Below are 23,378 nucleotides of genomic sequence, written 5' to 3'. Positions count from 1 at the left end.
CGGACCATTTCCGAAATTTTTGGCAATACACTTCAGCTTCATCCTGGCCCTGAGAAATAGCCAGCAAGGCTTTTTCTGCCTGAATTTCAAGATTGGGTTCCTCGTAAAGCAATCCGAGCGCCAGAAAAAACGCATCAATATTCGCCAATGCCGGATCTCCTGGCGCTAGCGAGAAGGCCCAATCCTGAGGGTCGCCCCGTAAGAAAGAGATAACAATTTTAACTTGCTGAGCTGAGTCTCCAGACGAGCGGGGTCTCAGAGAAAGAAACAATTTACAATTATTCCTGAAATTCCTAAACTTAAATCGATCTCCAGAGAACAGTTCAGGAATAGGTATTTTAGGTTCAGACATAGGACTACTGGTAACAAAATCTTGTATGCCCTGCACACGAGCAGCAAGCTGATCCACACTTGTAATCAGAGTCTGGACATTCATGTCTGCAGCAAGCTTAAGCCACTCAGAGGTAAAGGGGAGATAGAAAGAGAGGAAAAAAAAACAAAACAAAAAAAAAAACTCAGAATTTCCTTTCTTATTATCCCACTTCTGCAATGCATTAAACATTCAACTTGGGCCTGGCATACTGTTATGACCCCAATGGCAGAGGGTCTCTGCAATAAATACCAAGTCTGCAAACACAAAAAAACAGCTCATAGGGCAGTGGTAACTGGGCTGACCGTATAGCTAATCCTAGCACCACAAATAGCAGCAGCCGGGGAACGTGCCTACGTTGGTTCTAGACGTCTCGCGCCAGCCGGAGAACTAACTAACCCTAGAAGGGAAAAGATAGACCTTTCTTGCCTCCAGAGAAAAGACCCCAAAAGTTGGATACAAGCCCCCAACAAATAATAAAGGTGAGGTAAGAAGAAAAGACAAACGTAAGAATGAACTAGGTATTTAGCAAAGAGAGGCCCACTGACTAATAGCAGAATATAGTAAGATGACTTATACGGTCAGCAAAAACCCTATCAAAAATATCAACGCTGGATATTCAAGAACCCCCGAACCGTCTAACGGCCCGGGGGGAGAATACCAGCCCCCTAGAGCTACCAGCAAAATCAGGAATCACATTTAGTACAAGCTGGACAAAAAATAAGAGCAATACAAATAACCAAAAAACAAGGAAGCAAGACTTAGCTTAATTTTGCATGAACCAGGACCAGCAGACAGGAGCAAACAGAAAGGACTGATTACAACGATGCCAGGCACCAGACTAAGAATTCAGGAAGTTCATATAGCAACACCCCTGGACTAACGACCCAGGTGGGTGCCAAACTAGGGAAAGACAATCTCAGAGTCATACCACTAGTGACCACAAGAGGGAGCCAAAAAAGTCTAATTCACAACACCATCCCCTCTGTCAAGTATGGAGGTAGAAACATTGTTTTGGGAGTGTTTCTCTGCTAAGGGCACCGGACTACTTCACCGCATCAATGGAAGAATGTATGGAGCCATGTACCGTAAAATCCTGAGTGACAACCTCCTTCCCTCTACCAGGACATTAAAAATGGGTCGTGGCTGGGTCTTCCAGCAAGACAATGACCCAAAACATACAGCCAAGGCAACAAAGGAGTGGCTTAAGGTCATGGCGTGGCCTAGCCAGTCTCCAGACCGTAATCCCATAGAAAACTTATGGAGGGAGTTGAAGCTTCAAGTGACAGCCTCAAAATCTTAATGATTTAGAGATGATCTGTAAAGAGGAGTGGACCAAAATTCCTTCTGACGTGCACAAACTTCATCATCAGCTACAAAAAATGTCTGACTGCTGTGCTTGCCAACAAGGTTTTTGCCGCCAAGTATTAAGACTTGTTTGCCTGAGGGATCAAATACTTATTTCTCACTGAAAAATGCAAAAACATTTACACTACCATTCAAAAGTTTAGGGTCACCCAGACAATTTTGTGTTTTCCATGAAAACGTATACTTTTATTAATCAAATGAGTTGCCAAATGAATTTAAAATCTAGTCCAGACATTGGCAAGGTTCGAAAAAAAGATTTTTATTTGAAATAATAATTTTCTCCTTCAAACTTTGCTTTCGTCAAAGAATGCTCAGTTTGCAGCAATTACAGCATTGCAGACCTTTGGCATTCTAGCAGTTAATTTACTGAGGTAATCTGGAGAAATTTCACCCCATGCTTCCAGAAGCCCCTCCCACAAGTTCGTTTGGCTTGATGGGCACATTTTGCATGCCATATGGTCAAGCTGCTCCCTTAACAGCTCAATGGGGTTGAGATCTCGTGACTGCGCTGGCCAATCCATTACAGATAGAATACAAGCTGCTCGCTTCTTCCCTAAATAGTTCTTGCATAATTTGGAGATGTGCTTTGGGTCATTGTACTGTTGTAGGATGAAATTGGCTCCAATCAAGCGCTGTCCACAGGGTATGGTGTGGCGTTGCAAAATGGAGTGATAGCATTCCTTATTCAATATCTCTTTTACTTTGTAGAAATCTCCCACTTTACCAGTATCAAAGCACCAAATTCTCTCTCGTTGCTCTCTCTCTCTCTTTTACTATTGAAGCTGCCTATGCAGCATCAATAGTAACAAGATATAATGTTAAAAATAAAAAAATTAAAAAAAAATCCCAATATTCTTACCTTCCGGCGTCCCACGCAGCGTTACTGATGCTCCCGGCAGCTAGCGTTCCAATGGATGCATTGAAAAATGACCCGATGATGTCGTGGTCTCGCGAGACCGCTACGTCATCAGAGGTCATTGCACGCAAGGTATTACTGGGAATGCCAGCTGCCGGGAGCATCGCGAGCATCAGTAGCGCTGCGCGGGATGCCGGAAGGTAAGAATATTGCGATTTTTATTTTTATTTTTTAATATTATTATTTTTAACCTGGGTTGTGTCGTGTATGCGTTTTCGCAGACGCATACACAACAGGTGCACATAGCCTCGACGGGTCCGTCAGAGAAACGGGCCCAGTGCACCCGTTTTTTACAATCTGCACAGGATCTGTCATTTCAACATTTTGACGGATCCTGTGCAGACTGTAAAAACGGAAGTGTGAAAGAGGCCTTACACAGCAAACACAAAGTACCATAAGAACACTGGAGTGATGGTTGTTGGAAATGGCCCTCTACACACCTATGAAGATACTGCATTACAAACCAGACGTTTGCAGCTAGAATAGTCATTTACCACATTAACAATGTATAGAGTGTATTTCTGAATCATGTAATGTTCGCTTCATTGGAAAAAAACTGTGCTTTTCTTTAAAAAATAAGGAAATTTCCAAGTGACCCTAAACTTTGGAACGGTGGTGTAGGTGGCTTTGTGGGGGCTCATACTGAATATAGAGGGTTGTGTGGGGGCTCATACTGTATATTTTAGGCTATGCGGGGGTTTATGCTGTGTATAAGAGGCTATGTAGGGGATCATACTGTGTATATGAAGCTATGTGAGGGCTCAAAGTATACAGGGGGCTATGGGAGGGGGCTTATGCTGGATATAGGGATGCTTTGTCAGGGCTCATACTGTATGATTGAGGCTTTGTGGGGGCTCATGCTGTATATAGGCAGACTGTGGGAGCTCATGCTGTATATATGGAGGCTGTGTGGGGGCTCATACTATGTATAGGGGCTTTGTAGGGTCTCATGCTGTATATAGGGAGGCTGTGTTTGGGCTCATGCTGTATATAAGGGGCTGCGTGGGGGTCTCATGCTGTATATGGATGTCAGCATATTTAATTCTGTTCAATATTAAGTGATAATATAAATGTAAAATAATTATAATTGTAATTAATATCTTAATATGAATACTGAGCATAATTTATTTCACCCTATTGGTTCGGCCCTCCACAACAGTCACAGTCTCTCATGTCAAACAAATAAGGCAGCACTCTGTAGTGCCACAGCTTGCAAACATGAAATATGAAAATTTAATTGCTTTACTGCACTAGAAATATGAAAGATTGAGAAAGTGTAGCTCATAAATTGGCCAATTTATGTGTACCTGGCAGCCACGTTAAGGCGTTTCTCCTTGTCAGGACCTATTGCCAATCCTCTCTTAGACAGTCTGCATCTCTCTAAGAACCTAATGCGAATCCTCTTCAGACTAAAATCTATATCTGTATGGAGGGGTAGGGTCCTGCTGCAGTTAAAAATGGCTTGAGACCAAGGGGCGGAGTCCTCAGTCATAAGTCTAATACAAATATAAAAAAAACTGACCGTCACATCAAAACATGAATAAGGTCTGAACAGGTGCTTACCTAGAGTAGAGAATTGGCCAATTTATGCGCTAAGCTTTCTCAATTTTTCATATTTCTAGTGCAGTAATACAATTAAATTTTCATATTTCATGTTTGCATGCTATAGCACTACAGAGTGCTGCTGCCTTATTTGTTTGATTGTATTTGAGTTTGTAACTCTAGGTAAGCACCTGTTCAGACCTTATTCATGTTTGGATGTGGCAGTCAGTTATTTTATATTTACAGTCTTCAATGTGGCCCCTCGGGAAAGTGTAATTGCTCATACCTGTTCTAGTTACATCAGCCACATTGAGCTAAGCTGTGCAGATATTGCCATTTGCAAGTTTTCATCAACTTGAGTACTGTGAGAAGTATCTGTGCAAAATTGTGCACAAATGACTGGCACCGAGATCCATTTTTTTCTATGGTTTTGCCAAGCATGACTTTTTTAACGTCTTTCTATCATATAGATAGTGCTGTTAAATATATGCTTTCCTCTAATGGTCTGAGCGCTTTTCTTTTTTTCTGTGCCATTGTAGCCAGTTTTAAACTATCTCATCTTTAACCTGTTCTTATCATAGTACGATCAGGTGCTTAAAGGGAATCTGTCAGCAAGTTTTTGCTATGTAATCTGAGTACAGTATGATTTAGGGGTGAAAGCACTGAACAATGTGCAACATGAGTGGCTGTGTGATGTTATTTACTTAGACTGAAGGTTTAATCACCTTGTGATTAACATTGCTGTGACTAGCTGGTGACAGGAGCCCTGGTCCAACTCCGCCCCTTCTGTAATAAGCAGCTCACTTTCTATAGAGAGCCAGTTGTGGGCGGGGTTAGTTTTCTTACCTCTGCACTGTTAAATCTAAAAACGCTGATTGTGTCAGAACAGCTGCACCCAGTAAGCTAAGTGATACATCATTGGATTTAGCTTTTCTTTGCCTACGTTATGCTGGTCTCAGATGAGGTAGCAAAAAGCTGCTGACAGGTTCCCTTTAGAGCAGGGGTGGGCAATTAATTTTCCTGAGGGTTCACATGAGAGACCATGACTGTTGTGGAGGGCCGGACTAATAGCTTGAAATTAATTCTACTCAATATTAATTTATTAATATTAATTGTATCACTTACTCAATATTAATCTATTAATATTATTTGTTTCACTTATTATTGAGCATAATTAAGTATGCTGATACACCCCTATATATCTTTGAACCCCCCACAGCCACTTATATACAGCATGAGCTTCACACAGCCTACTACATATGCGGCATGAGCCCCACACAGCCTCCCTATATACGGCATGAGCCCCACACAGCCTCCCTATATACGGCATGAGCCCCACACAACCTCCCTATATACGGCATGATGGCATGAACCCCACACAGCCTCCCCATGTACAGTGTGAGCCCCACACAGCCTCCCCATGTACAGCATGAGCCCCACACAGCCTCCCCATGTACTGCATGAATCCCAGTTTCTCCATATACTGCATGAGGCCCCACACAGCCTCCCCATATATTGCATGATAGTATACAGCCTTCCCATACCCTCACCATGTGCAGCATGTCACCCCCATAGCCTCCCCATGTGCTGCATGTCACCCCCATAGCCTCCCCATGTGCTGCATGTCACCCCCATAGAATCCCCATGTTCACCCCATAGAATCCCCATGTCCACCCCATAGAATCCCCATTTTCACCCCCATATTCGCCCCATAGAATCCCCATGTTCACGCCCATAGAATTCCCATGTTCACCCCATAGAATCCCCATGTTCACCCTCATAGAATCCCCATGTTCACCACCATAGAATCACCATGTTCACCCCCATAGAATCCCCATGTTCACCCCCATAGAATCCCCATGTTCACCCCCATAGAATCTCCATGTTCGCCCCCATAGAATCCCCATGTTCACCCCCATAGAATCCTCATGTTCACCCCATAGAATCCTCATTTTCACCCCCATAGAATCCCCATGTTCACCCCATAGAATCCCCATGTTCACCCCATAGAATCCCCATGTTCACCCCCATAGAATCCCCATGTTCACCCCCATAGAATCCCCATGTTCACCCCATAGAATCCCCATATTCCCCCCCATAGAATCCACATGTTCACCCCCATAGAATCCCCATGTTCACTCCATAGAGTCCCCATGTTCACCCCCATAGAATTCCCATGTTCACCCCATAGAATCCCCATTTTCACCCCCATATTCGCCCCATAGAATTCCCATGTTCACCCCATAGAATCCCCATGTCCACCCCATAGAATCCCCATTTTCACCCCCCATATTCGCCCCATAGAATCCCCATGTTCTCCCCCATAGAATCCCCATGTTCTCCCCCATAGAATCCCCATGTTCACCCCATAGAATCCCCATGTCCACCCCATAGAATCCCCATTTTCACCCCCATATTCGCCCCATAGAATCCCCATGTTCACGCCCATAGAATTCCCATGTTCACCCCATAGAATCACCATGTTCACCCTCATAGAATCCCCATGTTCACCCCCATAGAATCACCATGTTCACCCCCATAGAATCCCCATGTTCACCCCCATAGAATCCCCATGTTCACCCCCATAGAATCTCCATGTTCGCCCCCATAGAATCCCCATGTTCACCCCCATAGAATCCTCATGTTCACCCCCATAGAATCCTCATTTTCACCCCCATAGAATCCCCATGTTCACCCCATAGAATCCCCATGTTCACCCCATAGAATCCCCATGTTCACCCCCATAGAATCCCCATGTTCACCCCCATAGAATCCCCATGTTCACCCCATAGAATCCCCATATTCACCCCCATAGAATCCACATGTTCACCCCCATAGAATCCCCATGTTCACTCCATAGAGTCCCCATGTTCACCCCCATAGAATTCCCATGTTCACCCCATAGAATCCCCATTTTCACCCCCATATTCGCCCCATAGAATCCCCATGTTCTCCCCCATAGAATCCCCATGTTCACCCCCATAGAATTCCCATGTTCACCCCATAGAATCCCCATGTCCACCCCATAGAATCCCCATTTTCACCCCCCATATTCGCCCCATAGAATCCCCATGTTCTCCCCCATAGAATCCCCATGTTCTCCCCCATAGAATCCCCATGTTCACCCCATAGAATCCCCATGTCCACCCCATAGAATCCCCATTTTCACCCCCATATTCGCCCCATAGAATCCCCATGTTCTCCCCCATAGAATCCCCATGTTCACCCCCATAGAATTCCCATGTTCACCCCATAGAATCCCCATGTCCACCCCATAGAATCCCCATTTTCACCCCCCATATTCGCCCCATAGAATCCCCATGTTCTCCCCCATAGAATCCCCATGTTCACCCCATAGAATCCCCATGTCCACCCCATAGAATTCCCATTTTCACCCCCATATTCGCCCCATAGAATCCCCATGTTCTCCCCCATAGAATCCCCATGTTCACCCCCATAGAATTCCCATGTTCACCCCATAGAATCATTACACAGGTAGAGATGCTTACCTGTCTGAGGCCTCCAACCAATTACACTAACCAAAGTGCAGCGGACCCAAGTTAAGATGGTGGATGACAAATGCACAGGTGCAATAATACCAATACTGCAAGCCAGCCTACAATCAGGATTTGGCTGCCTGGCACACCTGCGCAAAAATGATCTGTATGTGGCCTCCCTATATACGGCATGAGCCCCACACAGCCTCCCTATATGCGGCATGAGCCCCACACAGCCTCCCTGTATACGGCATGAGCCCCACACAACCTCCCTATATACGGCATGATGGCATGAACCCCACACAGCCTCCCCATGTACAGTGTGAGCCCCACACTGCCTCCCCATGTACAGCATGAGCCCCACACAGCATCCCCATGTACAGCATGAGCCCCACACAGCCTCCCCATGTACTGCATGAATCCCAGTTTCTCCATATACTGCATGAGGCCCCACACAGCCTCCCCATATATTGCATGATAGTATACAGCCTTCCCATACCCTCAACATGTGCAGCATGTCACCCCCATAGCCTCCCCATGTGCTGCATGTCACCCCCATAGCCTCCCCATGTGCTGCATGTCACCCCCATAGAATCCCCATGTTCACCCCATAGAATCCCCATGTCCACCCCATAGAATCCCCATTTTCACCCCCATATTCGCCCCATAGAATCCCCATGTTCTCCCCCATAGAATCCCCATGTTCACCCCCATAGAATTCCCATGTTCACCCCATAGAATCCCCATGTTCACCCCCATAGAATTCCCATGTTCACCCCATAGAATCCCCAAGTTCACCCTCATAGAATCCCCATGTTCACCCCCATAGAATCACCATGTTCACCCCCATAGAATCCCCATGTTCACCCCCATAGAATTTCCATGTTCGCCCCCATAGAATCCCCATGTTCACCCCCATAGAATCCCCATGTTCACCCCATAGAATCCTCATTTTCACCCCCATAGAATCCCCATGTTCACCCCATAGAATCCCCATGTTCACTCCATAGAATCCCCATGTTCACCCCCATAGAATTCCCATGTTCACCCCCATAGAATCCCCATGTTCACCCCCATAGAAACCCAATGTTCACCCCATAGAATCCCTATGTTCATGCACATGAAAAAAAAAAACACCACATACTCACCCCCGTAAACAGAACAAACTGGAAGAGGAAGAGCTGCTCTGTTGACGTGAAGCAGCAGAATCGCTGACAGGGGCTTCTGTGATCGCTAAGTGATGATGCTAGACAGAATAGGCATGTAAGACTATGGAACTCTCTGCCGTATGATGTTGTAATGAGTGATTCATTAATTAAATTTAAGAGGGGACTGGATACCTTTCTGGAAAAGTATAATATTACAGGGTATATACACTAGATTCCTTGATAAGGCGTTGATCCAGGGAACTAGTCTGATTGCCGTATGTGGAGTCGGGAAGGAATTTTTTTCCCCATGGTGGAGTTACTCTTTGCCACATGGGTTTTTTTTGCCTTCCTCTGGATCAACATGTTAGGGCATGTTAGGTTAGGCTATGGGTTGAACTAGATGGACTTAAAGTCTTCCTTCAACCTCAATAACTATGTAACTATGTAACTATGTAATTAGCAACTACCTGTCTGTAAATTCTTAGGCCCATAAGAATAAATAGCCCAGATAATCCATTTAACGGATTGTAATGAGGAGTAGCATTATACAGTGGCATGTAAAAATTTGGGCACCCCTGGTCAAAATTACTATTATTTTGAACAGTTAAGAAAGTGGAAGATGAAATGATCTCTTAAAGGCCTAAAGCTAAAGGTAACACATTTCCTTTGTATTTTTGGCCCAAAAAATGCCACTGTATGGCCATTATATGAGTTGTATCTTGCATTTTCATCAGTTTCCCCCCTGCACTAGAAGCATCAGCAGTTTCTTCTTATGCCTTTCTGCTTTTGTATACCTACAGTTTCTCTCTCCTCCATTCTCTAGAGTTTTCTAGGCAGCACATGTGATAGTGTGCCCATTATTTTTGGCAGATTTGAGTATTTTGTGAGAGTTATTGAATAGTGCAGGAGACAAAAAGTGAAAATGTTATGTACTACAGCAGACAGAGATACAAAGGTCAATATTTATTAGCCTCTTACTGCAGTTTTTATAACTATCTTACATGGGACCCTATTGTGTTATGCCTGGCTTCATGTGCAGAAAAAATGTCACCTTTTCGAATTCTATAATTTATGTTTATTTATGCCAGAAATGGAAATATATTCTGACTTATGTAGAAACAGTCATGGCAAAAAGTGTTGGCACCCGTGAAACTGTTCCAGAAAATGTACTTCTTCCAGAAAATCATTGCCGCTACACATGTTTTGTTATAAACGTGTTTACTATTTTTGTGTGTATTGGACCAACACAGAAAAATAGAGTAAATACATTCAAATTGGACTTAAATTCACACAAAACTGCAAAAATGGTTCAGACTAAATTGTTGGCACCCTCAACATAATATTTGGTTGCAGATCCTTTGGAATAAATAACTCCAATCACTTCCTATAACCATCAACAAGCTTCTGACACCTCTTAACTGGAATTTTGGACCACTCTCCTTTTGCAAACTGCTCTAGGTCTCTCATATTTGAAAGTGCTTTCTCCCAACAGCAGTTTTAAGATCTCTCCACAGGTGTTCAATGGGTTTAGATCTGGACTCATTGCTGACCACTTCCGAACTCAACAGCGCTTTGTTTCAATCCATTTCTGAGGAGCTTCTTGAAGGATGCAATTCCAGCTTTCTAATGCTGGGCACTAAATTGCAGCCCAACATCTTTGGTCAAGGCACCCTGTGTCAGAGGCAGTAATACAACTCCAAAACATATTTTAACCTCCACCATATTTGACTTTAGGTACTGTGTTCTTTTCCTTGTATGCCTCATTAAATTTTGGTTAAACAGTAGAATGATGCATTTTACCAAAAAGGTGTATCTTGGGCTCATCTGTCCACAAGACGCTTTCCCAAAGGATTCTGACTTGGTTACATACACTCACCGGCCACTTTATTAGGTACACCTGTCCAACTTCTTGTTAACACTTAATTTCTAATCAGCCAATCACATGGCGGCAACTCAGTGCATTTAGGCATGTAGACATGGTCAAGACAATCTCCTGCAGTTCAAACTGAGCATCAGTATGGGGAAGAAAGGTGATTTGAGTGCCTTTGAACGTGGCATGGTTGTTGGTGCCAGAAGGGCTGGTCTGAGTATTTCAGAAACTGCTGATCTACTGGGATTTTCACGCACAACCATCTCTAGGGTTTACAGAGAATGGTCTGAAAAAGAAAAAAAATCCAGTGAGCGGCAGTTCTGTGGGCGGAAATGCCTTGTTGATGCCAGAGGTCAGAGGAGAATGGGCAGACTGGTTCGAGCTGATAGAAAGGCAACAGTGACTCAAATCGCCACCCGTTACAACCAAGGTAGGCCTAAGAGCATCTCTGAACGCACAGTGCGTCGAACTTTGAGGCAGATGGGCTACAGCAGCAGAAGACCACACCGGGTACCACTCCTTTCAGCTAAGAACAGGAAACTGAGGCTACAATTTGTACAAGCTCATCGAAATTGGACAGTAGAAGATTGGAAAAACGTTGCTTGGTCTGATGAGTCTCGATTTCTGCTGCGATATTCGGATGGTAGGGTCAGAATTTGGCGTAAACAACATGAAAGCATGGATCCATCCTGCCTTGTATGGAGCATCTTTGGCATGTGCAGCCGACAAATCTGCGGCAACTGTGTGATGCCATCATGTCAATATGGACCAAAATCTCTGAGGAATGCTTCCAGCACCTTGTTGAATCTATGCCACGAAGAATTGAGGCAGTTCTGAAGGCAAAAGGGGGTCCAACCCGTTACTAGCATGGTGTACCTAATAAAGTGGCCGGTGAGTGTACATTGTGGCCCACTGCATTCTAGCTTTTTTATGTCTCTCTGTCAGCAGTGGGGTTCTCCTGGGTCTCTTGCCATAGCGTTTCATTTCATTCAAATGTCAATTGATAGTTCTAACTGACACTGATGCACCTTGCAGGACAGTGCTTGCGGGACAGCTTGAATTTTTCTGGATCTTGATTAGGGCTGTTTATCCACAATCCGAACTATCCTGCATTGCAACTTTTCATCAATTTTACTCTGCCATTCCCATCCAGGGATATTAGCTGAAGTCCCATGGGTTATAAACTTTTTGATTATGTTGCGCATGATGGACAAAAGAACACTAAATCTCTGGAGATGGATTTGTAACCTTGAGATTGTTGATTTTTTTCAACAATTTTGGTTCTTAAGACCTCAGACAGTTCTCTTCTCCTTTTTCTATGCTTAGTGTGACACACAGACAAGACAGACAAGACAGAATGCAAATACTGAGTCTACTTCTCCCCTTTTTATCTGGTTTCAGGTGTGATTTTTATATTGCCCAAACCTGTTACTTGCCACAGGTGAGTTTGAACAAGCATCACATGCTTCTTAAAAAAAGTTGCTAACCTACAAATTTGGAAAGGTGTCAACAATTTTATCTGGTCCATTTTGGGGATTTTGTGAGAAATTTCTTTGCTTTTTTTGTCTTTTTTTGTGTTGCTCCAATACACACTAAGGAAATAAACCTGTGTATAACAAAATATGTGTAATTGCTATAATTTTCTAGGAGAAATACTTCCTTTTCTGGAACAATTCAAGGGTGCCAACACTTTCGGCCATGATCATATGTGCATAGCTTTGCAACAGCTGATTATTTCAGTTCCCTATCACAGTGAGAGATTTGGTTGTTAGTATGACAGTCTGATCCTGCAGATGGTGCTGTGTGTTGTGATCAAGGTCAACATGAAAGTTACTGGGCCTCTGGCACAGGGATCATACCATTAGCCTCACAATACGTATGCGAGGGGTTAACATTGCATTGAACTATTTTGTGAGACATAATTGTCATTTTCATTAAAGGTGTTCTCTAGTGAAAACAAGTTGTCACCTATCCACAACTTATTGATCGGTGGGCGTCCAACCACTGGCATCCCCATCGATCGTTAGACCAGGCAACTTCTATCTGTGTTAGAATGAAGCGCCAAGCGCAAGCTGACCGCCGCTCCATCCATTATCTATGGGGCTGCCGGGCACAGTTGCTTAATTCTTAATGGAGATTAACATACCCTGTTCTGCTGATCCTTGAGGGTCCCAGCAGTCGGATCCCACGATCCAAAGGTTATCACTCATCCTATGGATAGGTGATTACTTGTTTTCGCAGGAGCATCTCTCTATATTAATTAATATTTATTTAAGCAATTTTTAATACATTTTTTTTATTCAAACTTTCATCTTTTGATGTTGCAGATAATTTAAGAAGAGCCGACTCCTACGAGATCTCTCAGCAATGGGGAAATATCTTCTTGTAATTCACATGTTACTTGCTATTGTAACAACTGTAAGTATGATTGTGTAGTATAATATGACATGCTTCAGCAGTCTTAGTAATTTACATTACCTTTTTATATATTGATATTAGAATACATTTACTGTAAACACATTTTGCGGCTGATTTTGATAGAAAATTTTCTAAATTTCAGCACATTTAGCCACAAATTGTCATGTTCAGTTTTAGACATGTACATTATGATTTTCATGCTGAAGTAAGGAGACTTATAGACCATGCAATGCTCCTCCAGGAATTTAGATATGCAAATAACCTCTACAGAAAGGAAGAACTTGTAATCTAGCACCACCTATTGGATGTAGCCATTTTAAAAGTAAATATTGACCTTTTAACGAGCCTTGCAACATGACCTCTTCCACCAGTCCTCTTCCTCTCTGAAGCGGTTATTTACACATTTATAATTACGGTAGCAGGGGAGCATTGCATGGCCGATTCTCCTTACTGCAGCTTGGAACTCTCCATAAGGAGAAATTTGACCCCTTTGATTCTCTCAGATTACTCTCACCCAGCCAAATTTTTGCTTTGCACTGTTGAGGGGCAAAGACCCTAACTCTTGTGTCTGCGCATAGCGTGTCTGGTTTGGCTTCACATCCGAAGCCATAAATTCATTAAAGGGAACCTGTCACCCCCAAAATCAATGGTGAGGTAAGCTCACCGTCATCAGGGGCTTATCTACAGCATTCTGTAATGCTGTAGATAAGCCCCCGATGTTACCTGAAAGAGGAAAAAAAGAGGTTAGATTATACTCACCCAGGGGCGGTCCCGCTGCAGTCCAGGTCCGATGGGTGTCTCAGGTCCGCTCCGGCACCTCCCATCTTCATTCCATGACGTCCTCTTCTGGTCTCCGCGCTGCGGCACAGGCGTACTTTGTCTGCCCTGTTGAGGGCAGAGCAAAGTACTGCAGTGCGCAGGCGCCGGGAAAGGTCCGAGAGGCCCAGTGCCTGCGCACTGCAGTACTTTGCTCTGCCCTCAACAGGGCAAAGTACGCCTGCGCAGGAGCCACGGCAGGAAGCAAAGAAGAGGACGTCATGGAATGAAGATGGGAGGCGCTGTACCGGACCTGAGACACCCATCGGACCCGGACCGCAGCGGGACCGCCCCTGGGTGAGTATAATGTAATGTTTTTTTCTCCTCTTTCAGGTAACATTGGGGGCTTATCTACTGCATTACAGAATGCTGTAGATAAGCCCCTGATGACGGTGAGCTTACCTCACCATCGATTTTGGGGGTGACAGGTTCCCTTTAATGAATGTATGACTTAGGATGTGAAGCCAAACCAGACACGCTATGCCCTTTAAAGGGTTGAGATTTACTTTTAGGATTGCTACATCCAATAGGTGGCACTAGGGAGGTTGTTCCAAACATCATGGAGAACTAAACAACCAATCTTCTGTTGATGTAGGACGGAGAAAATACTTTTATCTCTTCAAGTAATCTCACACAGAGTCAATGATGTTGAGATCAGGGCTCTGTGGGGCCATATCAACACCTACAGGACTACTTGTTTTATTTATGGTAAAATTAATTTGTCCAATTATTTTTGAGCCCATGAAATGAGAAAGCTTTGTTGAAAAATGGTTGCAATTCATAAATATTTCACAGAATATTTTTGTTCAACCCTTTGATTAAAACTGAAAGTTTACACTTCAATTAGATCTCTTTTTTTTTCATTTTAAACAAAAAATAGTGGTAACACAAAGATTCGATCAATGTCCAAATATTTTTGGACCTAACTGTATATACAGCAGGTGAAATAAGTATTGAACACGTCACCATTTTTCTAAGTAAATATATTTCTAAAGGTGCTGTTGACATGAAATTCTCACCAGATGTTGGTAACAACCCATCCAAACCACACAGGCAAAAAAATGAAACCATATATATCCATAAATTAAATAATGTGTTAAATTGATGGTGGTGCATGCACTGCTCAGGTGTGATTTTCACTCATTCTTCCACATAAACACTCTTGAAATAGGAGAGGACACCAAGCGCAATTGTGTCTTATCCGAGGGAGGAAAATAATGTTAGGTGAAAGAGGGAACTACTCACCTGGTTGTGTTGTATTAATCCACAGTGAAGGATTCAAAATAGCTCAGCTGGTGCTGCACCCACAGAATGCCATTCCCATTATCATGTGCTGGAAAAGTTGTGGGCTCAGCGCCGGGGCCCATACCAAAGAGGGGGAGACGCCCTATGATGGATATATCCGTCATTGAGCGTTAAGGAGTTAATTGGTGATGTTCAATACTTGTTTCACCCACTGTATATACACTCACCGGCCACTTTATTAGGTACACCATGCTAGTAACGGGTTGGACCCCCTTTTGCCTTCAGAACTGCCTCAATTCTTCGTGGCATAGATTCAACAAGGTGCTGGAAGCATTCCTCAGAGATTTTGGTCCATATTGACATGATGGCATCACACAGTTGCCGCAGATTTGTCGGCTGCACATCCCAAAGATGCTCCATACAAGGCAGGATGGATCCATGCTTTCATGTTGTTTACGCCAAATTCTGACCCTACCATCCGAATGTCGCAGCAGAAATCGAGACTCATCAGACCAAGGAACGTTTTTCCAATCTTCTACTGTCCAATTTCGATGAGCTTGTACAAATTGTAGCCTCAGTTTCCTGTTCTTAGCTGAAAGGAGTGGTACCCGGTGTGGTCTTCTGCTGCTGTAGCCCATCTGCCTCAAAGTTCGACGCACTGTGCGTTCAGAGATGCTCTTAGGCCTACCTTGGTTGTAACGGGTGGCGATTTGAGTCACTGTTGCCTTTCTATCAGCTCGAACCAGTCTGCCCATTCTCCTCTGACCTCTGGCATCAACAAGGCATTTCCGCCCACAGAACTGCCGCTCACTGGATTTTTTTTCTTTTTCGGGCCATTCTCTGTAAACCCTAGAGATGGTTGTGCGTGAAAATCCCAGTAGATCAGCAGTTTCTGAAATACTCAGACCAGCCCTTCTGGCACCAACAACCATGCCACGTTCAAAGGCACTCAAATCACCTTTCTTCCCCATACTGATGCTCGGTTTGAACTGCAGGAGATTGTCTTGACCATGTCTACATGCCTAAATGCACTGAGTTGCCGCCATGTGATTGGCTGATTAGAAATTAAGTGTTAACAAGAAGTTGGACAGGTGTACCTAATAAAGTGGCCAGTGAGTGTATATTGTAGCAAAGCCCGGTAGGCTAGGGTTAAATCCTAGCTCTGAAGGTTCTGATTAGATCACCTGGCTGGCCCTGCATATACCCTGGCTAGCTGTTCTCCTCAGTCAGTCAGTTCAGGGAAGCTGACCAGAGTGGATGTGTGTTGGCGCTAAAGAGAGAAACAGGCCAGAATATCTCTCTGAGAAGAGACTGCACAGGCCGTGTGCACCAAACCACAAGTATAACTGTTTGCTATGGATGATGGCTGTTTTGTTTGGGCTATCTCAGCCATGTATGAGTAGCCAGAGTCTCTTCTGTTTAGATAGCACTTGGACAAGGCTAGGATCTTTGTACTGATGAGAGGCAATACCCCGAAACACCGTATCTGCAAATTGAGATTTTGGTTTGGCTTTTATCCTGTGATATAGCAAGGCTCATTAAAGGGTTGATAGTAACCTTTAGAATCGCTGCTCCCAATAGATGTCACTATAGCGTTCTAGTCCTCTTCATCTCTGAAGAGGCAATTTGGACAAGGCTAGGGATTTATGTTTACGATTTTGTTTTTTGTGATGGACAACCTGTGGAAAACAATAAAAAGCGCACATTTGGACTAAAACTGCATTGCCTGTGTGAACACTACCTACAGTATATAGACATAACTCACAAAAAGTTAGGGATATTTGGCTTTCGGGCGAAATATATAGAAAACTTCAAAAGTTCACACCACAGTGATATATTATCATGAAAGTAGGGTATTTAACCCCTTTCTGACGTCGGACAGGATAGTATGTCCGACGTCAGAAGCCCCGCTTTGAGGTGGACTCCTACGGTAAGCCCACCTCAAAGCTGTGACATGTCAGCTGTTTTTAACTGTTGACATGTGCCCGCAATAGGCGCGGGCAGAATCGGCGCTAGTTAAATGCCGATGTCAAACTCTGACAACGGCATTTAGCGCGCGCTTACGGCCATCGGGTCGGAAATACGCGCACCACTGACCCCCGTCACGTGATCAGGGGTCAGCGGTGCGTCGGCATGACAACCAGAGGTCTCCTTGAGACCTCTATGGTTGTTGATGCCGGATTGCTATGAGCACCACCCTGTGGTCGGCTCTCATAGCAATGCAGTAATTCTGCTACATAGGGGCGATCTGAGCATCGCGTCTATGTAGCAGAGCCGATCAAGTTATGTCAGCTTCTAGCCTCCCATGGAGACTATTGAAGCATGCCAAAAGTTTAAAAAAATTTGATTAAAAATATGAAAAAAATTAAAAAAAGTATATAAGAAAAGAATAAAAGTTCAAATCACCCCCCTCTTGCCCCATTCAAAGTAAAACAATAAAAATAAAATCAAACATAGACATATTTGGTATCGCCGCGTTCAGACTTTCCCATCTATCAATAAAAAAAAGGATTAACCTGATCGCTAAACGGTGTAGTGAGAAAAAAAAATCAAAACCCCAGAATTACGTTTTTTTGGTCACCGCTACATTGCATTAAATTGCAATAACGGGCGATCAAAAGATCGTATCTGCACAAAAATGGTATCATTAAAAACATCAGCACGGCCCCCAAAAATAAGCCCTCACCCAACCCGAGAATGCGAAAAATGCAAAAGCGAAAAAAGCTCCGGCCATGAAGGGGTGAAGTAGACGCATGCATTGGTGATTTCATCATCTCAAACCACTTATTGAAACAAAAGCCAACAACAGTGGTGGGCATGGCTGTGGAGTCAGTAAGCCAAACCTCCGACTGGCTCCTAAAATTCCCTAACTCCGACTCCCTCATACATGGCTCATTTTGAAGTGGTACATTTACTGTAGTAAAATAGTGCCATCAGGCTTTAAATCACTTATGACTAAGGGCTACGGCCAGAAACAAGTCAAATGGGCACTATTTTTTAAATTGTCTGGACATTTCATTTTCAATCATGTTAAATAAAGACCTGAACCTTTTTATCAGTAATTAGCCAATGGATCATTTTTCTCCCTTTTTTCCTGTAATTATCTAATACTTCTCTTCCAGAGAATCACCAAGTTTGCAGGCAATTTCTCCATTAAGAGCTGTAAAAGTCGTGCAAATAATGATAATGGTACACTGTATTTCATGACAAGCTCTGTGAGCTGTCTTTTAAACATATCTGATGCCATTGTCACAGAAACTTTGTCACACAATACTTTGTCATATAATAGTAACTGAGGTTGGAGACGCTCTTTCCTTCTCCTTTGCATGGTGGGAAGTTCTGGGCACTAGTTTCTTGGTGACGCTGTGATATTTCTCAGTCACAGCTTTTGAAAACTTCTGGGTGTAAGCTTTGTAAATGTATTTTTAGATTGGAAGCTCTCGTAGAAGCATTTTTATCACTGTCTGGAGTATGCACTGATTTTTAGCTCACAGCATTTGTTTTAATCTGTCATACACTGACACACAAATATTTTTTATCTTTAGTTAATGTGAAATGCTCAAACACAGCTGACTTCATAGGAAGCCTCTTAGGCATTTTTTAATTATACAAAGTTGCTCTCAAAATAATTTAGTCTTATAAAAATAAGGGAATCCTGTTTAATTTTAGATAGAAATAAAACTACAGATGATGACATATTAAAAGTTTGTAATGTATGTTATTAGATAGCTTTACTCTGATCTCTCAGTCTCAGGCGTTTCTCAGGGTACAGCTCAGTAAATGTTTCACATCATGATGCTTCACAGTCTATGAAGTGGGGATGAGGGAGGGAGCAAGTTTGTGCTGAATCATACCCCTGAAAGAAACTGAAACTGCTAGCAGAGGTAATAACATGAAGAGCATCAGATCAACTAACCTCTCCAAACAAGAGCTCAGAGGAAAAGCAAACTAAAACGTGAAGCATACATACAGACCATACACTGGATTATTGATTTATGCACAGTTTATTAAAAGTTTATATATGCTTTAAGAAGTACTGATCTCAATCCTGTATATACCCCTAGCAGTTCTTGAGATGAATACAGGGCTGCAGGCATTCCTCATCAGTGCCTTTTTGCTGTGATCTGCAGAGAAGCTTTACTACTGAGCAAGTACAGAAAGTGCAGCAAAGATTCATCTCAACTTAAAGCTGAGATTCTTAGATCAGGAATAGAACAGACATTTATAGGACATTTCATAACATTAACAAAATCTTAGGAAAAAATTATTTAGCACATACTCCATTTAAATACTGTACCCAATTTATTATGTATTTTAGGAGTCTGAGTCGGTCCATTTTAAACTGACTCCACAAAAATGGACACCGTCTCTGACTCCATGATTCCGACTCCGACTCCACAGCCTTGGTGGTGGGTATACCCCCAAACAAATATCACTCTCTCAATAACTTGTAATTTGGCCTTGAGCATCAATTACAGCTTGACAATGACATCTCATGCTGTTCACAAGTAGAGTTATTGTCTGTTGAGGGCGTCCCTCAGGTCCTAGAGGTTCTGAGGTACAGCATTTTGAGCCTTTACACAGCAACTCAGCTGATCCCGTAGATTTTTTTTTTAATGGGATTCAGTTCTGGAGAAAGCACATTCCACTTCATTTGAGGTACCCCAGTCTTCGGCAGCTGTTCCCAAATGATGCAAACTCAATGAGCTGAAGCATTGTTGTCAATGAAGATGAAATTAGACCTGTTTTTTTTCATGCAGAAGTGCAATGGTTTAATTATGTTATTAAAGTAGTAGAGGATTGTCACTGTACCATTCACAAAGTTTAGGACAGTTCTGCATTGACTAGACACACCTGCCCACACTGTAACACCACCAAATCCAAAGACTCATCTGATGACAACAGTTGCTGTTGCATAGTGCTCTCTTTGATGTCTCCAACATCATTGATGGTCATACTTCTTGCTCCGCATGAATAGACGTCCATCAGTGAACAGCACTGTGGCCCACTGGTCTCTCATCCAGCGTAGATGCTCCTTGGCCCTAGTGGTATGTTCAGGTACCCTTGTATGTCATCTAGCACGCAGACCACATTGATGTAAATGGTTTTGAATGGTCTGATGTGACACTGGGGTGCCTCTCGCCTCCGTTAAATATGTCTGGAGTTGTGTGGAGCTCATCATCCAGTTCCGAAGGTCATTGTTCACAATGAAGCAGTCATAAGTGTGAGATGTGGCCAACGCACGTCCAATTCAGTGCCTTTCTGTGTCTATTAAAGTCTCTCTGTATTTCTGTTGCAACCTGCTGACACTCTAAGGTCAGTGGTCACTTCTGTCTGAGAACATCCCACTATTGTTGATCAATTGTTAGGTGTCGTCTTAGTCTAATGACTTCAAAATATGAACAGCATAATGTGAAGGACTGTTTAATACTAATTATAATTGAACGTATAACCTTATTTTTTATACACTATAATCAGTAAGGCTAGGTTCACATTAGCGTTTCTGTGCGCAGCGTATCATCTGCATGCACAAACGCATGCAAACTCATGTTTACGCAGCATTTTTTATCCGAATGATCTTATGCATGACGGCAAAAAAACACTGCGTGTGCATGTGTTTGTATGTGTTTTTGCATGCGTTTGCGTTGTTTATGCGCATGCGTTTAATAGGACAATGCTTTTCCTGGAGAATTTCCTTGACACAAGACACACACACCATGGGCATGTCTCATGGGATTTCTATATATAGACACACTTCACAGATGAAATCCTCATCTTTTGATGCTGTATACTGCTGCAAGATGGATCTAAGGCTGGTTTCACACTTGCGTTTTTGTAAGCTGCGTTTTAGCGCTAAAAAACGCAAAAAAAGCATGCGTTTTTTCCCTATCTTAACATTAAAAACGCATGCGTTTTTTGCATGCGTTTTGACGCGTTTTCGGCAAAGCATGCGTTTTTTGACGCGTGCGTTCATTTGCAGAAATGCAACCTGTAATTTCTAGTGGCGTTTTTTTGCCGCGAAAAAACGCATGTGTTTTTTCACGGCAAAAAAATGCATTGCTGTCTATGTAAACGCATGCGTTTTTAAGCACATGCGTTTGTTTGCGTTAAAAACACATGCGTTTTTATAGAAAAACACAAGAAAACACAAAAAAAAAACAAGAAAACCCTAACCCGAACCATAGGGATCCAAACCCTAACCCTAACCCTAAGGTTAGGATCCCTAGTAACCCTAGGGATCCTAACCCTACCCCTAGGGATCCTAACCCTAACCCTTAGGGTTAGGATCCTAACCCTTAGGGTTAGGGTTAGGATCCGGATCCCTAGGGTAACGGTTAGGGTTAGGGTTAGGATCTCTAGTAACCCTAGGAATACTAACCCTAACCCTAGCCCTAGGGATCCTAACCCTTAGGGTTAGGGTTAGGATCCTAACCCTTAGGGTTAGGGTTAGGGTTAGGATCCGGATCCCTAGGGTAACGGTTAGGGTTAGGGTTAGGATCCCTAGTAACCCTAGGAATACTAACCCTAACCCTAGCCCTAGGGATCCTAACCCTTAGGGTTAGGGTTAGGATCCTAACCCTTAGGGTTAGGGTTAGGGTTAGGATCCCTAGGGTTATGGTTAGGGTTAGGGGTAGGGTTAGGGGTAGGGTTAGGGGTAGGGTTAGGGTTAGGGTTTGGATCCCTATGGTTAGGGGTAGGGTTAGGGTTTGGATCCCTTTATCACCTTGATGGTGGGGGGTGGCTTATCAGTGACCTGGTGACCAGGACATTCTAATAAAAAGCTACCCCTAACCCTAACCCTAGGGATCCTAACCCTAACCCTAACCCTAGCTAATTCTATTAATAGTGTGTTTTCTAGTTGATTTTGATGATTGGCAGCTGTCACACACTTCTCAGCATGCGTTTCAAAAACGCAAACGCGGGAAAAAACGCATGTAAACGTGGGAAAACGCTGAGTTTTCCCGCGTTTTTTTTTTTGGGCGCAAAAACACATGCGGCAGCGTTTGCATGCGTTTACATGCGTTTTTTCACCACATGCGTTTTTTTAAAAAACGCTGCAGATCAAAACGCAAGTGTGAAACCAGCCTTAGCGTGGAGAGCTTCAATCTGAATCTGGATTTTTCATTGAAATTGGCTTTTGCTTTTGTTGTGGCATGTGAGTAAGAAAGGAGAAGAGGAAGATGGAGAAGACGTCGTCGTCGCTATTGGCAATACCCCATTGTTGAAGTCCAAGAGAGCCGTGGATCCTACCACTCATTGTACACCGAGCTTCATAAAAACTCACAAAATTTTTTGAGTACACGAGAATGTCGCAACAGAGCTTCCAAGAATTGCTGTTACATTTCCGAGGATCCATCACCAGGCAGGACATACAGAGCAATTCCTGCTGAGGAACATCTGTTGGTAACCCGAAGGTATGTAATTTTGTCAAAGAAACATGTACTGATTTTTTTTTCCCTTTTTCTTTTCCACAGATTCCTGGCTACCGGAGAGACCTTAAGATCTGTTGTAGACACCTGCCGTGCATTATGTGTCGTTCTGCGTGCAGAATTCCTCCCCCAACCCGCAACTGAACTCTGGCTGAAATATTCAATGAAATTTGTAATTTTCCAAACTGTGTTGGGTCTGTGGACGGCAAACACATTCGGATTCTGAAACCTGCTGGAAGTGGATCCGAGTACTTAAATTATATAAAAAAGTAGATGGAGGCCCAATGTTATCGCATCAGGAGGGCGGTAATGTTACGATGGGGGCAGGCTTTGCAGCATTGAGAATCTTTCCCCCCATGTGCTCACCCACCTATCCACTCTCTTTCCCTTTTGTGAGGTAAAATATTGTTTAAAAACAGTCAGTGAAATATTTTACCTGACAAAATTAATCCTCTGTAATCCCCTGCTGTAATGTCAGTATTGTCTTTTGCTTCCTCCCCTGCCAAGGAGATGTGGTATGCACCGTACACAGTCAGACACAGACAATTTTTAAAATAAAATTTTGTTCGTTTGAAAACCTCTTTAATGTGACCAGCTTCCTCCGCGCATCTGTCGCTGGGATCTGCCAAATGATTCACTGCGCCTGCGTGGAATCAGACCACTGCCATCTTTGTGCAGACAGATAGTGGCGGTCACATTAAAACTGCGCATGTGCTTCTCCTGTACAAAGATGGTGGCGGTCAGTGAATCATTTGGCT

The 23,378-nt window shown here is 43.3% G+C and overlaps 1 protein-coding gene across 2 annotated transcripts in view; it reads left to right on the top strand.

The window, feature by feature from the left end:
* CALCRL (calcitonin receptor like receptor) overlaps window positions 1–23,378 on the top strand; it is a 195,211-nt gene that overhangs the window by 84,217 nt on the left and 87,616 nt on the right. For both annotated transcript variants that reach the window (XM_077275406.1, XM_077275407.1), the window contains one exon: window positions 13,039–13,129. In XM_077275406.1, coding sequence (XP_077131521.1) covers window positions 13,079–13,129 — 51 coding nt within the window. In that variant the 5' untranslated portion in view covers window positions 13,039–13,078. The remainder of the gene's footprint in view (window positions 1–13,038; window positions 13,130–23,378) is intronic.

Source organism: Ranitomeya variabilis, chromosome 7 (genome assembly GCF_051348905.1).
Source record: "Ranitomeya variabilis isolate aRanVar5 chromosome 7, aRanVar5.hap1, whole genome shotgun sequence".
In the NCBI taxonomy this organism is placed as follows: Eukaryota; Metazoa; Chordata; class Amphibia; order Anura; family Dendrobatidae; genus Ranitomeya; species Ranitomeya variabilis.
Note: the sequence above shows the minus strand (reverse complement) of the source record. Positions and strands in the feature narration are given on the sequence as shown.